Raw genomic sequence first — 18,113 nt, 5'->3', positions numbered from 1 at the left:
ATATATATATATATATATATATATATATATATATATATATATATATATATATATATATATATATATATATATATATATGATTTCCTATAACAAAATCATTAAAAATATTTTTTTTTCTAAAAAAGGAACTGGTTCTTGGTTCCCATTCCTTCTAGTTACCCCCATTTTTAAAGAGAGAGATGGGTAGACACATTTATACGTTTGTGTGTGTGTACCCAGTCAGACTGACCCTGATAAGGGCCACAGATGACAGGCTTAGGAAAGAGCGACCCCTGAGACCACACACACACGCTACCTTTAAATATCTCCAAATCTCCAGCGTGACGAGCACTGAAGGTCACGGCGAGAGGCTGTATGAAACATGTTGTCCCGTAAACTCAAAATCATGTTTCTCACATCTTTACGTTACGAACTAGAAATCGAACCTCTGACCTCGGGAATGCAAAGAGTTAAGCAGGTTTATGGCCTTTAGATTGAAATTCATTAATAAGGGAGAGAGGGATTAAAATGCAGAGAGTGGATTTTAAATATTGAAAATTCACAGCGGAGCCACTTCACAGAGAACTCCACACTAAATACAGTGCTGATTGAGGACGGCGCGGGAAGGGCCGCGTTCAGAAATGGAATTTAGATAATAGTAATTATACGGCTCACCCACTGTCCCCGTCCCCAACTGCCACAAACCACCTGAATTCACACAGAAAGCTGATGGAGAACTCCATCAAATATTAATAACAGGCTGTGTGGTTCCAGTCCAAATGTATTTGGGCGCCCTGGTACGCTTCTATGTGCGTGTAGGCATGCAAAAGAGACAATTTTCTGTGTGCGCCATTAACATCCTGCCGCATTTATTCCCCCCCGTCCTCCCGTCCCAAAAACGCTTGAGTGTGTGTGTGTGTTTGAGTGAGTGGATCCGGTTTTGTATCATGTATACAGCTGAGGTCCTAATGCATTTAGCTGCCCTGGTGTGTGTATAATTGAGAAGCCCAGCAGGAGAGGTTGCAGGTAGCCAGGTTCCCCTCCTCCTCGTCTCTCCATCTCCCTCTCTTTTCTTCTCTCCCTCTTTCCCCTCGAGAGCCCACTTGGCTTTCGTTTACGCTGCCGGTGTGCAGTTCATGCTGGACAGAGTGGCGCAGTGAAAACCAGAGCAACACTATATGTTTTGCGTCACATAGCGAGTACCTGATTCTGCTGCGGCCCGGGTCACAAGACCATTTCAGGTGTATGGCCAAGAGCTAGCCGTTCAGAACCTTGAACCTGTGACCTTTTGACCCCAGGGTCAGCGTACAAGAGCCAAGAGCACTCGGCAGGCATGACAGGGTCAACTTGGTGTGAGTTTGACAGGAGGGCAGGATAAATTATACAGCAGGTCAGACTCCACTGAGTAAGGGGACTCTAATGCACATGTAGAAAGAAAAGAAAAGCATTAAAGAATGGGCTCTGGTGCTGCCAGGGGGCAGTGTTGGCCTGGCAGTGGGTCGGGCTTAATAAGATTACATGGCTAAGCAACTTTAAGTGTTTGATTGGGCTGAATGAACTTCAAGAGGAACCGAGTTAGAAATGCAATAGTTCTGCAGTTAGAAAGTGACTATGAGATTAGAGTAGCTGCGCACCCAGAGGTGTTCGGCTCTCTAAATCAGTGAAAGCTTCATCCAGCAGCTTTAGCAAGAAAAACTGCGGTCATCAGACTGCACAGACCATTAGCTGGAGCCTGCAGTTTGCCACAAGAGACGACAGAATCTGCAAGAACCGGAGTGTAATTTAACAACCGACACTCAGGAAAGTCTGAAAAGTTTTGCTACTTCTTGGAAAAAAATATTTTGTAGTAGTACATAAATGTTATGCATCACCACAAAGATTCCCGTTCTTTCAAACCTGTATGATTTTCTTTCTTCTGTGGAACACAAAAGACATTTAGCAGACTGTGAAGTTTTGCTTTTCCATACAGTGAAAGTGAATTGCGAGCATGGGTTTGCATCATTAAAGCAGTGTGTCAAGAGCACAACAAACCAGATTTAAATATTCAAATGCACAAATGAAATTTCAGAGCTGTGGCAGAGAGAGAAACACTGGTCTATGATAAAGCTATTGTATGGCTTCAGAAGACTAAGTACAGTGCAAAAGTCCTGTCATAGTGCTTTTTTAAAGTCCCTAGTCACCATATAAAAAGAAAGTCTGAACATTCTGCTAAACATCTCCTTACAGTATGTGTTTCATAGACGAAAGCCATACAAATACAGATGTTTCATATTTTGGCTTCTGTAACAAAATCTGCACAGGAAGGTGCATAGGTATGAACAGAGAGTCCAGTAAAACTCCTTATAATACAAATGAAACTTTTGCTCTAGTCATACACTACTGTTCAAAAGTTTGAAGCAGTAAGATTTTTTTGGTTACATTTTATTTTAAGGCATTCTTGTTACAGTGTAATTATACATTTAAGTACTGAGTGATATTAATTAACTACATACGGTTAGGGTTAGGGTTTGGCTTAGGGTTACTTGCATGTAATTATGCATAATTTATTGTCATTGCAATAGTACGTACAAGTAACATGGGCACCTTAAAGTGTTACCGTTTTTATTCATGCGTTTTTGTTAATTAGAAACAGTAATATTGTGAAACATTATTACAATTTAAAACAACTGTTTTCTGGTTTAATATATTTAAAGTATAATTTATTCCTGTGATGGCAAAGCTGAATTTTCAGCATCATTGCTCCAGTCTTCAGTGTCAGATGATCCTTCAGAAATCATTGTAATCTGCTGATTTGGTATAGAAGAAACAATTTTTATTAACAACTTTGCTGCTTTTTTTTCCAGGATTCTTTGATGCTGAAAAAATAATGTATTTGAAAGAGAAATCTTGTCATTTTTGATAAATTAAAACATACTTGCTCAAGTATTATTTTAAAAAACAGATTACTGATCAAAAACTTCTGAATGATGTATGGAGTATATGTTCATTCATTCATTCATTTGTCAAGGCAGTCTTCTCATTCAGTTTTCATTGCACAGTTAATCAGTATATTTTTATAATGCACTTAAAAAAAAGTGATCAAAATCTAACCAATAGATTTACAACCTATTAGAAGCACATACTTGTACTGTACAAGGAGGTGTTCATCAGTGAGATGGGAGATGGATTGTGGGTGTGTTTGGATGTGTTGTATAGTATGTGGTGCAGTGCAGCAGGACTGAAGGCAGGGTTATGCTCAGTGTCAAGCAGAAGTGTCTGGTGTCTTATTCTACTCCGTGGCCCGGTCTCTTCTCTGTGCTGTAACACACATCCCTGGCCCTGCGCCACAGACCGGAGAATTTGCCTACAAGGCAGCAAGCTGAAAGATCAACTGCTTCCTTTTGGCTCAGGCTCTTTTGTAACTTTTATTTCTTCTTACATGGAAATGTTGCAGCGTCTCTGTTGCTAGCTTACTATTAACAGATAACGGGTGCAGAACAATGAAAATATACTTTATTGTGGCTGACGCATAAAGCCTTCTAACTCGCTCTGCATTTTGGAAACAGTTGTGCTGCTTAATATTTTTGTGGAAACTGATCATTTTTTCAGGATTCTTTGATGAATAGAAAGTGCAAAAGAAATATTTAGTAACATTATAAATGTCTTTACTGACACTTTTGATCAATCAGAAGCATCGTTGCTGAATGAAAGTAAAATTTTCTTTAAAAAAAAAATACAAACAAAACAAAACAAAAAAACAAGCTTTTTATGGTGGTGTATGTTCCTATTTGATGTGAAGAAGTACAACAGTGATTACTCTGCTAGCACACATCTGTGTGAACGTCTGTACGTTCACCCAAAATCACCTTGAGAGCAACTGGTAAAAAGTTCAAAAATGGCTTTGAAAGTTTCCAAATGCTCATTAGAGCCACTTTCACTTCACCTACTGTACATTAAGGAGAATTTAAAAGACAGATGAATCAGTGACGGCATTCAGAGTCAGTCAGTGATTAGATAATCAAGAGAGAGTGATAGGGGAGTGAACCTAAGATCACAGGGTTAAAGGTGGACATAGCAGCTGCGACCTAAAGACACTCCGTGTGAATTTCTTCAGTAAATTTCCATCTCCAAGGCCACCAGATGCCCTCAGACTGATCTAGGGCCAGAGGTCACAACTTAAAGTGACAGGAAAGCAAACAGCTGGATTTCAAGTGCTCAGACTGTGTAGCCTTTGCAAAAGGCCTGTTTTTTTTCAATTTGATGTCACCAATCTTGTAAATATTGGCAAAACCTGTGGTTACTTCATCAAAATAAAACAAAAGTGTTCAACTGTCTCAACCCTGTGCCTTGGAAATACAGCCTTGTTTCCAGGCAGAAAGATTAAAGAAAAGATATATGTGCCTTTGAATTGCAGGAAGGTTCACATTAACTTCAAAGCCTGCAGGAGGAAGAAGAATCAATTTATTCTCAAACATAAAGGTGTGTATATAACAGTAATGTATCTCCGAGTGGACTGTTATGGTGGAACGGCTTCAGACACAAAGAAGAGTAACGCTCCTGGTGTGCAGTGTTGACACATTGTTGGCTTATCTGCAGGATTGCTACCATAAATAAATATAGCGGTGTTTGACAGCTGATAAGCTTAAAATCACATTCGCACTTGTAGGTCAGTGTGTCTATAGTGCCGTCCACCCATTTACAGCTCGTATCATTCACCTTTCCTCTCAGTTCAAGCTTTTCTGTAGTCAAGACATCAGCCTGCCACAAATAAGAAGTGACTAAACCGATTGAAGTCAAGATCGCTGACTGCATAGGAAACCAGATCTTGAGATGTAATACTATATTGATCCCTTTTTCTCTTGAACACACGGCAAGCACCCCGGTAACCAGAGCATGGCGGCTGGCAGAGGCAATGGGGGAAACAGAAAGTAGCCTGTAAATCCTGTTTACTTTGCGGCGAATCTGTAAAGTGGGATAAGAAGCACAAAGAGCAGTCAGTGGTGCATGACACGCAGACATATGGCAGGGAGAGGCGTCCAGCTGTTCCGCTGTCCTGGGGTTACAGTAATGAGCCGGAGGCTTCATTGAGCAGACTGAAGCCTCATCAATCCCTTTTCACCAGTAAGCCTCAACACTTCCAAACGCCATTCCCGCTCACCTCATCTCAGGCACAAACCAGCCTCAGACAAGCCTCCGGAGCATCTGCTTTTAGCATCCTTGACATTATATTCTGTGGCTCAAGCCTCTGCTCTCCATGGCCTCTCCAGATGGACCACAGCATTAGCTCATGCCAGCTGAATTCCATCAGGTAACCGAACCATTGGATTCCAAGTCTATGGCACTTTTTGTGGATAAAGGATCGAATTAAAGGAAATATACAAGGGCTTGAGGCGGACAAGACCATTTGGGGGTGGTGTGATTCAGGAATGGTAACCACAAGGTTGATGGTTTGATACCTGCAAGATGCGAGCCATGAGTCGTTACCATTTTGGAACCACATGGCGCCAAGCTATGGCGTTAAAGTTGCAAAAACTAATTCTTATGGTTCTGGTTGTACCTAAAGAATTTAAGATTCCAAGTCTTTGTCGAAATGCATTGAATTGGAATTACATTGGCCAAGTGTAAGCAAGCTCACAACTTACTTACAATCAATCAATCTATCTACTTCTCTTCTCCGTAAGGCCTACAAACTTCAGACTTTTTTTCCAAAGCAATCAAAAGCTGTTTCAACAAACTTGCTTTACCAGTGTTACAAACTAATTTAATTGTACTATTTCCTTACATTCATGTTCGAAATGCAGTTCTATATCCTGTTTGCTAACACTATTTTAATTAAATTTAAATCAGAATCAGAAATAATTGAGGGTGCTTTTCTTCATCTTAAAAACTAGTTCTTAAAATGAAGGTAATTTTTTAATAAATGAATACTTTTATTCAGCAAGGATTCCAAATTGATTAAAAGTGACAGTAAAGACATTTACAATGTTACAAAAATATATTTCAAATAAACACTGTTCTTTTGAACCTTCTATTCATCATAGAATCCTGAAAGAGAACATGTATCACAGTTTTTTCAAAAATATTATGCAGAAAATTGTTGATAATAATAAGACCTAAGAAAAACAGTGATAATAATAAGATGATTCCAAATGAGCACCAAATCAGCATATTAGAGTGATTTTTGCAGGACTACGAGACACTGCAGACTGGAGTAATGACTACTGTAAACTCAGCTCTACCACCACAGGAATAAATTAAATTTTAAAATAGAAATCAGTTTTTTTTTTAATTGAAATAATATTTCACAATATTACTGTTTCTACTGGATTTGTGATCAAATAAATGCAACCTTGGTGACCCTAAACAACCCCATACTTTTGAAAGGTAGTGTATATCTAAAAAATAGAATATTTATGAGAATATTGGTTGATATTTTGAGGTAAAATAATTGCAATACTATGAAATATTATTTTTCCCCCAACCACAATCCTGTATGTCATGGACGATAAACTTTAAAAGTGTGGTAATTACAACTGCAAACAGCATGCAAACCACAGCACAAGCAAAACAACAATCCCAGCATACTTTCCTTGAGACTCCCACAGATAAGCCTCTCCGACATGCACTTCACAGCTGGTGGATACTAAACACGACTGAGCTCATCCAAAAATCCCATCCACAATCCCACCCAACCCCCCTATTCACAGAGAGAAGCATCACAACATTATCTTATTAACCTCGCAAAACTTCTCTCAAACGTTCTCAACATGGCCAAGTAATTTACATGCTGGACGTGTCAGTGGTAGCATATGCTTAATGCACTGGGTGCGTTGGCAAAGAAAATGGAGTGGTCATTATCATTCTTAATAGCATTTTGAGTTAAATCGATGTAGTTTTAATTGCAGCTGCACACTACAAGCGTCCCATGACACAATGAGAGTGCTTCTGCAGCTAGAGGACAGTGGAGGGGGACTTTCAATGCCAAATCTTGTTTTAGTCGGGGGGTAGAAGGATGGCATGGTGGGGTTGGGGGTTAAAGGCTTTTCCTAACGCTGCTGATCTCCGGCTCATGATGTGCAGAGATGGAGCTGTTTTCCATTAAGCTAAAAGTGGAATGAAGTCAAATCTGAAACATGCATTAATTTGTTTATTTGGTGTTCCGTGTAAGACTCCCCACAGCAGACACAGGTCAAATAAAAAATATCAGCGGAAGCACAGCTTGTCGAAGATGTCTAATAACTGGGAACATCAAGGAGCATCACAATAGACTTCTGCTGTCATTCTAGATTACTGCATGCTTGATTTTTAAGATCATGGCAACACTTTTAATAAGATTCTATTCGTTAACTGCATTAGTTAACGAACTAAGGAAGAAAAATAGGCTACTAAAGCATCGCAGTTAAAGTAACTTTTAACATTTACCAATACTGTAGATTATTAAAATCAAAAGTTGTCTCAACTCTCTCACATACTGGTAAAAAATGTATAGCCTGAATGCACTGTAAGTCGCTTTGGATAAAAGCGTCTGCTAAAGGCATAAATTATTATTAATTAAATTATTCATATTTATTTAGACCTAACCTATCATGAACTTACAACGAATGGCTTTATTTTGATTAACTAATGTTAACTAAGATGAATAAATACTGTAACAAATGTATTGCTCATTGTTAGTTAATGCTATTAATGAAGAGCGGATGGAACCTTATTGAAAAATTATACCACAAGAATTTTATATATTTTCTGAAGAATATTTCCTCTGCATAGCAGGCACCAATCCTTCAAATGAAAAGATATAAATAATTACACTTATCCGTGTAAAAATAAAATATTATGAAATATCAAATGTCAATAAATGACCATGACTTCTCCATATATCCCTGACATTAAAAATATATAAAATATAAAAAGTAATATAAAACATCCCTAATATTTCCAATGTGAATATGCAAACACATTATACACAATAGCAAACAAGCTATTATTCATATGCACCAAATATGAATCATAAAGGTCTCCAAGTCTATAAAATGTAACTGTTGTACAGCAAATCATAAACTGTTCACCTAAAACAAATATATCATCATTTACTCAAGGCAGAAAAAAAAAAAAAGATGCACTGAATGGTGACAGACTGCCCAAAATGTATTTTGTGTTCATATAAGGAAAAAAAAGTCAAAAAGGTCTTGATAAATGTGAGGGTCAAGAGAAAACAGTAAACAGTCACTTAAGAGTTGCAAACGATTCTCTTGTTCTCAACACTTGGTGCTGACAGGTACAATTTCTAGTGTCATTTACTTCTAAGGGTTTAAACGCAGTGTTACAAGTTTTACAAAGTAGCAAATACACAATACTGCCATCCCATAACTAAGAAGTCTTATATTGCAGGAGGATGTTATACAAGCACCAACATTCATTATATTATGTTGATGTGATTCATGCGTTGCTGTCACATATTAGTGATCAAACTGACCTCTATGCACAAAGCTGCACTTAGCGTGGCCCAATGATGCTGCAACGTGAAAGAGTAGAAAAACGATGCATATAAACACAGATGTGTTTAATGACACCCGATGTGCTTGTCTTACCGGGAGAGTAAAGCTTGGCGAGCTGTCGGGCCCCGGCGTGCTGCGGGCCCCAGCGAGGTGTGGTGCTGCGCGCAGCCGACCCATGTTCATTCCCGTTCGGATCCTCCTCTGCCATAGACCGATGCCTGATCTCCGTCTCTGACAGTAGCGCCGCAGCCATGCTCCCTTATGATGGCCAGTTTTCAGAGAAAATGCATTAACAATGACGCTGTATCGTGCATTTAGTAACTAATACACAAGGGTTTAGGTTTAGCGCTGAATGGCCCTTTAACCCACTGAGGCCCCTACTTCTGTGAAACACACCCGGAACTAAAATACGCACGACCTGCCTGTCTGATACTTCGCTAGTATAAACAGACATATTATAATAATTATTGCTTACCTTGTTTCATCTCATTAGCTAAATGACTGATAAATATTGCTGCCCACAGGGCATCCGATCCAGGCCTTTAAACTGCCTGAAGAAAAGGAATATTTGCAAAACTTTTCTTGTGCTCTGTGGTGTGGAGTGTTCTTAGGGACAGTCGTAAAATGTTTGCGTTGTGACGCGAAACAATCGTTACAATCACTGGCTGTTACTCTCGGAGGATTAATAGAATTAACCAAATTATATTATATTTTAAATGTTTACTAAGGATTTGTGTGTGTGTGTGTGGTTATACAGGTGTTGCCCTTTAAATGTTATAATCGTACAAAACTGCGCGGTATTTTATTGATGGTCCCTAACAGCTCATGCAAGTCTATCATAAGACTTTGAGCCGCTGATAAGAGAAAGAAGCATCTTAAGGCGAAACTGAGTGCACACGACTACTGTACTACCTGTTGATAAGAAACAGATAAGATAATCATATCTCATGTTTATGTTAATCGGTTTGATTATGAGGTACTGAAACGCTCACAGTAACAATATAATACAAAATAATAATATAAATCATATCACTGTATATTAATATATTTTTTCTGTTTTTGTCGGATGTATAATAATATAGCATAGTATAATAGAATAGAATAGAATATAGGCTAATCAACAAAACAAACAGAAATAGAAAAAAATATATAATTTATAACGGTATGTCAAAAAACAAAATTGTATTCAGTCAACAGTAATTGCATGTACATCATTGAGATTTGTAGATTAATTAATTTTTTTACTTGCTAGCTAATTAGCTGTTAAGCATTATATAATGTGGTAATGTTGGTGAATTCTCTTAATTATGAAGTGTTTTAGAGAAAATCTATCTCGTTATATTGAGAGTCCTTGGGATGCTGGGTGTCTGTGTGGGGGTCTGTATAACCCTCTGAGGCTGTGAAGATTGGCAATGCCTAGACAGACAGATAGATTGGTCAACGGATTTGCTAACTTAATCATATCCTCAAATATTTTAAATAATTCTACCACAAAATACAAATGCAGTTTCAAACTTTGCCTCATTTGGAAATCTCCATTTACCCTTAAAAAGCACATGCTCATAATCAGTGTTGGGGAAAGTTACTTTTAAAAGTAATGCATTACAATATTGCGTTACTCCATAAAAAAGTAACTAATTACGTTACTTAGTTACTTTTTATGGAAAGTAATGCGTTACGTTACTTTTGCGTTACTTTTTAATTCTGGACAGGGCTTGCTTGTTTGTTTTTAAAATAAAAAAGTTATATTTTTGGCAAATATATAAAAGCCTTTTCACACCAAAAGTGAAATGAATAAGCCTCAGGCTGAAGGGAAAGTAAATTTACGTCTGTACAGTAGAATGCAGAAGAAGACATTTCAACACACTTCAGCAATAAAAAAAACACACAAATGTTTGTCTAGAGTAACTTTTGCTTATTAGTACGGTTGAACTGGATCATCGAAGGTCAGAAGCAAAGATATTGGTTAATAGAATGGGATTAAATACATAAAGGATATTTGTGTTGTTTAACATTTAATTATTGCAGATTTGCGTCATACTCTGAGTTGCATTACTTTTATTAATTTTGAGGAATACGGAATCTGTTTTTTATGAGTGAGATGAATTGATGCATATTCATATTTATTTTGAACTACAGTAACATCTGATTTCTCTCAACATGGGGACAGGAGAGCTGTCAATCAATAAATTGGAAACAAAAGTAACTTGCGTTACTTATTTGAAAAAGTAACTCAGATATTCTCTTGTAAATTATAAAGTAATGCGTTACTTTACTAGTTACTTGAAAAAAGTAATCTGATTACATAACTCGCGTTACTTGTAATGCGTTACCCCTAACCCTGCTCATAATACAGCACAGATTTGATAAACTGCAGTACAATGAAATACTTAAACAACTGAAACACCAGTAGCCTATTAAGGGCATCTTTCAGTACTATTGGGGATTTGTGGATGATTCATAAAATCACATGCTAGTTTTCAAGTATTTAGGAGTTACTCAGATGGTGTGCTGAACCCTGTTTCCCAAGCGGACAGGTTCACAGGACCCCCGGGGCCCATAGTGTATCGATGCGTTCCGATGGCTGATTTCTGGGAACAGCACAGACCTTCTGTCCGGCTCAAGTTATGAGACTCAGCGGCCGAACCAGCTGCTTAAACACATGGATGCAATTAAAGCAGAAACTGCACTGGTAAAAGAAACAGTACTTTAAATAGCTGTTTCTGCCCTTATTCAGTGAGTCACAGGCATTAAATCATCTGATGATCAGTGTTGGGTTTTTCCTTATTTATAGCAATCATAATGCTAAATATTCAGGGTAATTTGCATCATAGTTCTGCATTATGATTTTTCTTTTACATTATACAAGATAAAATCTTCTCTTTAAAACCTGATGAATAAATTTGATGAAGTATACCAATGACAAGTGCCATTTTCCCATGATTTTCAGATTGTCATATTTTACAGTTGAATTCATGTGACGGCGAGCAGTGTTATAATCACCATATAAAATTGGCAAAGACTCAAGTCTTTGATTCAGATCCTCTTGCACTGAATTAAACACTATGAAAGCAGCATGAATCATGGTTTGTGATGCAATATCGAATTACTGTTCTCCTCTCCTGCAGATGAATCATAGTAGACTTGAATTTGTAAAAGTTTTTACCACGTTAACATGTATAACAACATCCAATGCAAATATTTGGATTACTATTATTTTTAATGTAAAAATAAACTAAGCCTGTGTTAAGCATGTTCACACCCGTCATCAGTCATTTAATTTTTTTAATGCAAATGATCTGTTTTATGAGTAGCATTACTGTAGTTCCCAGATATTTATTGTTAAATAGAAAGCATGACAAGAAGAATAGAGCTCACACAGCATCAGGGGAACAGAGCCACTCTGCGCTTTGAAAGAACACTCACTTCAGATGCACGGATTCCCTTTATTCATGATTTATTTATTTGTTTATTTTCAACTGTACTAGTTTATTGCAATCTGGTTAATTCACATTTAAAAAGCAGACATCATCCAGTTGCACTGAAATCAATGATATTCATTTTTTACAACATCCATAAGGCCCATGTACTGGAAAATCCAATCAAAACCATTATGTTTTTTATTTTTTCTTTACATGTTTTTTGTCTTTTTACTGTAATTAGAAAAAAGAAAATATATAACAATAATAATAGAAAGGAAAAATATTACGACTGGCAAGCAATCACAGCACAGCACAAGTACCTATTTACTGCAAGAAATAAATGGTACAAATCAATCAACAAATAAAAAAGGGCTGAGAATATATGCATTGAAAATAACAAAATTGGCACGTATGAAGTTTGATACATGAAGCAACAGAGGACAAGATATGTATTTCTAGAGATTAAAATCAGGCAGAGGGTGTCTTTTCCTTCCGTTCCCCCCCCATCTTTTGTCCCCCCAAAAATCAAGGAAAAACAAAAAGAAAACGGGGAGAAAATAAGGAACACATAACTAGGAAGAAGGGACGATAAAAAATACTGTACGTAGAATACCTTTTTCTCTCCATCTCCTTTTTTTCCTCTCCTTTTCTTTTTTAATAGCATATCCCATTAATATTCATTCCCCACCGTTCATAATAGCTGCGCCTGGTGGTGGAATCGTTAGAGTTTTACATGTGAGTAGCAAATGACACTTTGATTGGCTGTGATGTTGAAATGTTCCTCCCCCACCGGGCCTGGGTCGGGGTTCTAGGCTGAACCGGGAGTCCTGCGGGGCCCGGTCTCACTGTGCGTGCTGGCTCAGTGTGTGGTTCTGCAGGGGAACAGAAGAGAACACATGAGGAGAGAAATAATAAGCTACGTGCCCACACCTCCACCCGTCTCCTTCGCTCTCTCCCTCTATCCATCTCTCTATCCATTTACCCACCAGGCCTGTCCGTCCATCTCAAGGCTAGCAGCCCCACTTTGACAGAGGAGTTGGAGCTCTGCAGCCACGAGCGAACACCTTCCTTTCTTCCCATTTTCTTTCTTCTCCACACCCTCCCATTAAATTTTGGGCACATGTGCACTTGCGATCCCATTCATCCACCCACGCGCACACACGCCACACTTCCGCACCGGGCAGAGAAACATAACATTCGTCCTCCGCTTGATTTAGAGTTCTCCGTTTCTAATGCAAAAACACTCCTTTGTTTATTCTGGAGTATTGGATACATGTTTATGAATCTTTTAAATCAGCTCGTTCCATGGACTCCTGAGAACAGAACATACATTTATAATAAAATATAAAACCTCTCCGTATTGAAGTGTAGAAGAAAAGTAGGAGAGAAAAGAGTTTAGTCAAATTACACTCTTAAAAAAAACAAAGGTTTCAAAAAGGGTGTTTAAAGAACCTTTCAGTGAACAGTTCTTAAAATAAAATTTTTTTAGTATAAAGAACATTTTAATAATCCAAAGGAATTGTTTTTTTTAACCAATATAAAGAACCCTTTTGTCCAATGTAAAGGTTCCATGGATGTTAAAGTTTCCTCATAGAACCATAGATTCCAATAACACTTTATTTTTAAGAATGTACACTTTAAAAAAACTGGAAATTGTTGAAACAATTTTCACTCAGAAGTTGCTAGTGAATTTTACAACTGATGACAAAGAAATGCCAAGTAACACATTGAATTGAACATGAAATTTTGATGTAGAAAGACAAGAAATAGTATTTTCTTGTAAAACACTGCAAAACACTTTAATATAAAGGTTACAAAGTGGGGTTTTCTCATCAATGCCGTAGAAGAACCATTTTTGGTTCCCCAAAGAACCTTTCAGTGAACAATTCATAAAAGAACCATTTCTTAGTTTAATATTTTGATGATCTAAAGAACCTTTTGTGCAATTAAAAGGTTCCATAGTGGAACCATCAATGCCAGTAAAGAACGTTTATTTTTAAGAGTGAAATCTTTGTTTTATTTACAATTTTAAAAAATCATCATACATTGTACGCACCACTGTGCACAAAGGAAGCCATAATGGCCTAAAAATGGCTTAAAACCAGGATCACATACACAGATCAATCAGTCGTTGAGTGAGGGGTTAAACAGGAGCAGATATGCACAGGCTAAATGGTTATTGTGTTGCCGCAGTCTCTCGGCAGCCCTGCTTTTCCGCATGCTTTTCCCTGGACCATAAACCCAATTCCCAGAGAAGAGCCGGCAATCATCCCACTTTCCCTCTCAAAGCTCCTTTCCAAGATTAATCTCTCCAAGAGAGATAGGCTGTTTTTATGCCCCGATATAAAAAAAAAAGAAAAGAAAAAACGGAAAGGGGGAGACAAATCTAAGGATTAAACATGATTTTTCGTTGATAAATACTTATTCTTATTCTTCGTCCTCTTATCTTAGTGCACATATTTTGCAAATGATTTCTGGTGAAGGGGATGGGCAGTTCCATCCGAGGAAGGCCAAACCACTGGGTCTTAAAACCCCAGACCGAATCAATTGCAGCCTGTCAGGGGATGCGTGTCTCATGTCCTCCTCCTCTTTCCATCCCGGCCTCTCTCTCTCTCTTTTCCCGCCCCTCCTGCATGGAACTGAGAGGAGACACGCACAAGGAGGGCTCTTGAGCGAGGAGACGCATCTCTCTGGGAGCCACTGACCCCATTATGAGAGCAAAGCACTCCTCCTTTTGCATTCTCTTGCCTGCGCTGCCGCCCCCCTTCCAGCAGAGGCCAGCCTTGTCTATGTCTCGCTCCGAGCACCGCCGGAGAGGAGAACGAGATGGAGGTGCACATCGGACAAAACCCAAACATATTGCAAATCATTTGTCCTCATCATCAAGCACCTGTTTCACATATCGGAATTACAACAAAACGGAATGGGAAAAAGCACCGGCATGGTGAATCGTAACTGAAAATAATCCTGGGACTCACATGACAATGAGCAATGAGTCAATACGGCATACCTGCCTGCACTGTCACATGTGCACATGTCAAGAGCAACTAACGACCCAATTTACCCAAACCTGCCTTAGCCGAGTCCCCAAGAATATGCTGCTGCTGCTCAATCAATTATCAGTTATTCCCCACAAAGCCAATCCCCCTCCAAACTCAATCTTCACCTGCTGCAGAGCCAAATGCAACTCAGCCATTGTCATTATATACCTGATACTACGACTCAATGTGAAACCAAATTAACATCTGGGTCGCCTATCTTTTCATTTACGCTGATGATCATGACAACAAAAACAATAAAAACACTAATAAAAGTAACAATAATCTCATGTCATTTAATTTCAATTCATTCAGTACTGGCATTGATCAAGCCTTCGTGACTTGTTTTTGACGTCTTAAATTAAGAATAAATTACTACTACTAATGTTGTTAAACAGAGCATTTTGTTTCTGGTTTCTGATTGGTCAATACTGCATTCCAGTTAAAACACATAATAATACAGTGTCAGAGCCCAGGTCTGACTCTAACCAAAGTCGTGTCCTGAAACCACTCTCACTCGCTCACCCGTACTTTCCTGTCTACACTATACTTTCCTATAAAAAAAAGTCCAAAAAGCCTTGCATATATACAAATCATCTATGAAATAAATAAAAAAAGAATAAAGTAATAAAATCATAAAAATATATAATTGTAAATATATATTTATTCAATAATTGTATTAATGATATGATAATTTTATGATTATTTCTATAATTTATAAATATTTCCATAGATAATATACATTTATATTCATTTTTCAACTTAAAATATATACCAAAATATAAACAAAAACATTATTTAAATATACACACACACACAACTTGAGATTTTATTTTATTAATTAAAATATTTTACTTTTGTATCAAAAAACTAAATTATAAAGTTATATAAATTATATATTTTTTATATATACATATTGAATAGTACACAACAGTTTATTTATATGTATTTTGTCTATATTATAAAATCTTTACCAGAGTGAATTTCTTTAAAATACTGTTGCATTCTTGAATTTGCATTCAAATAATGCGTAAATAAGAGCAAGTCTGAATTGGAGTATCCGCATTTGTGACAGAGAAAGAGGGAGTGTGTGTGTGTGTGTGTATGGTCTCCCCCAGGTTGTCAGGGCTGTGTGGAGCTGTATTGATTTGGAGGTGGAGGGACAGAGAGGCAGTGTTGTTCCCTGGGGTCTAGGGTTACACCAGCACTGCAGTGGCCTGATGGAAACTGCACAGTAGGACTGGAGGGGTGCGGGGAGCCCGACCTAACATACAGTACACAACATCCTTCATACACACACATAGATCCTTCACTAAAACAAAAGACATGCGCTCAGACTCCCCAGCGCACACATGCCTATGTACATACCTCACATAAACACACACACACACGGCCACTAGCCACAATCAACATCCACCGTCGGCTTATTTCATGATCTCTGGCATATACGAGCCACTGTGGTATCATACATCTGCTCAGTCTAATCACACACACCCTTATAAACACAACACACTGTCGCACTTCAGCTGCCCACCGCACACACACACACACACACACACACACCCCAACACATCTATTTCCATCGCTCCGATATCTCTTGAAAGATGGCAGCTGATGTGTGGGCGATCAAACCAGCAACACTTGTTTAAATTAGTTAATCAGTGTGTAGGAACAAACACATTTTCAGGCCGGTCGTAGTTTGTTCTCTTCATCCGAGCGCGTCGTCGGGGGCAGCGCTATTGATTAAGCCGCAGGCGATCGATCACCAGAATGGTGTGTGTCTCTGAATCTGATAATGACTCGCAATATGACATCAGTACAATGCAGCTGTAATTGATATATTCTTGAAGGTGGGACGTTCGAGCGAGAGAGGTGGAGAACACAGAGGAAGGCTGTTTAAACAGTCATGGATGAGCTGCGACTGAACGCACCACAAGACGCGCATGGACGCATTCGTCGAATCGGTTGCACGAGAACTTGAAGAGCTCACGGTTCATGCGCCGTTGTTGCAACAGAAATGCGACAACTTCCTCTCAATTTCAAGTGCAGTTTTAGGAGCTCATTGTAGTTTTATTCGTACACCTGATCGCTGCAACGTGAGGAGGGCACAGCGTAATGTGGGGAACAGCCTCCTTACCCTTCCCTCCCTTGACTTGGCGACGGAGCAGGGGGATGCAATGCGGTGGGCAGAACAGCCCCTGCGAGCTCAGTCAATATCTACGCTGTCATTGTTTTCCTAAACTGGTTATAAAAGAGAGGCTAAATCCTGCAGAGCTGTGCACTCCTGGGAAATATGGCCCAGTCACATTACTGATGCAGTGACTGCGAGACTGCTGCACTCATCGAGGGGGAGGGGGAGGAGGGGGGAGAGAGAAGGGGGAAGCGGTGGGGAGATAAAGATAAAGGAAAATCAAATCTACGTTTCCCCACACAGCCTCTTTTCACACACAGAGCATACACATACAGCCGGACCGAGCGGCTGTCATGTCAGTTTCAATCAGGGCAGTTCGTGTGTGCGAGCGTGTGTGTGCCGCAGGGCCCCTGGCTCCCGGCTCCGTGGTGCCCCCTGGGGACGGTGCAGTGTCAGTGAAACTCTAATGTGTTGGCTCGTTCTGCAAGAGCGAACAGAGCGAGAGAGAGAAAAGAGTGTTGCTGGAGAGGGTGGTCGTTCTGTCAGTAAACTGTTTTTCGTAACAGGATTCTTTGGAATTACTGACGTCTACGAGTTGACCTCAAAACAGTGCAAAACGGCGGCTCCCCAGCGAAACGCATGCAAAGGCACGTACATCCACTGCTATATGATTTGGAACAAAAATTATGTAATATATTCATATACTATGAATGGAAAAAGTTCTTTATTTTAAACATATTACTACCAAACAGGAATTGTGTGCGCTCAAAAAGAACAATGAGTTCTCAGGTGCATAGAGCAAAAGGGAGAAAGTTTTAGTCCAACAAGTCGCTAAATTTGTCCGTACACTTAAAAATGTTTCCAATCAGACTAAAAAAGGTCTCTCAAAAATGTAGTTTTTATTATTTTCTTATTACACTGTAAATTTAAATACATTTTTTATAAATAATGGTGGCATTTTATTAATCTTTAAAGTTTAATTTAAATTTTTATTTACATCATTACTATAAAATAAAATATTTGTAAAAATACTATAAAAAAATAAAAAATAAAAAATAAATAAATAAAT

General features: G+C 38.5%; 2 protein-coding genes across 2 annotated transcripts in view; both read right to left on the bottom strand.

Moving 5' to 3' along the window:
- Nucleotides 1–9,062, bottom strand: part of LOC107549643 (transmembrane protein 189) — a 24,284-nt gene extending 15,222 nt beyond the window's left edge. Inside the window, exons 1-2 of the mRNA XM_016230808.1 lie at nt 8,929–9,062; nt 8,547–8,711 (exon numbers count right to left, since the gene is read on the bottom strand). Coding sequence (XP_016086294.1) covers nt 8,547–8,636 — 90 coding nt within the window. The 5' untranslated portion in view covers nt 8,637–8,711; nt 8,929–9,062. The remainder of the gene's footprint in view (nt 1–8,546; nt 8,712–8,928) is intronic.
- A 2,831-nt stretch (nt 9,063–11,893) lies between these two features.
- znf423 (zinc finger protein 423) overlaps nt 11,894–18,113 on the bottom strand; it is a 174,080-nt gene continuing 167,860 nt past the window's right edge. Inside the window, exon 9 of the mRNA XM_016230807.1 lies at nt 11,894–12,747. Coding sequence (XP_016086293.1) covers nt 12,718–12,747 — 30 coding nt within the window. The 3' untranslated portion in view covers nt 11,894–12,717. The remainder of the gene's footprint in view (nt 12,748–18,113) is intronic.

The sequence above is a fragment of the Sinocyclocheilus grahami genome, unplaced genomic scaffold (genome assembly GCF_001515645.1).
Source record: "Sinocyclocheilus grahami isolate Dianchi unplaced genomic scaffold, SAMN03320097.WGS_v1.1 scaffold377.1, whole genome shotgun sequence".
NCBI classification, from domain to species: domain Eukaryota; kingdom Metazoa; phylum Chordata; class Actinopteri; order Cypriniformes; family Cyprinidae; genus Sinocyclocheilus; species Sinocyclocheilus grahami.
The sequence above is the reverse complement of the archived record's forward strand: the minus strand, read 5'-3'. Positions and strand labels throughout refer to the sequence as shown.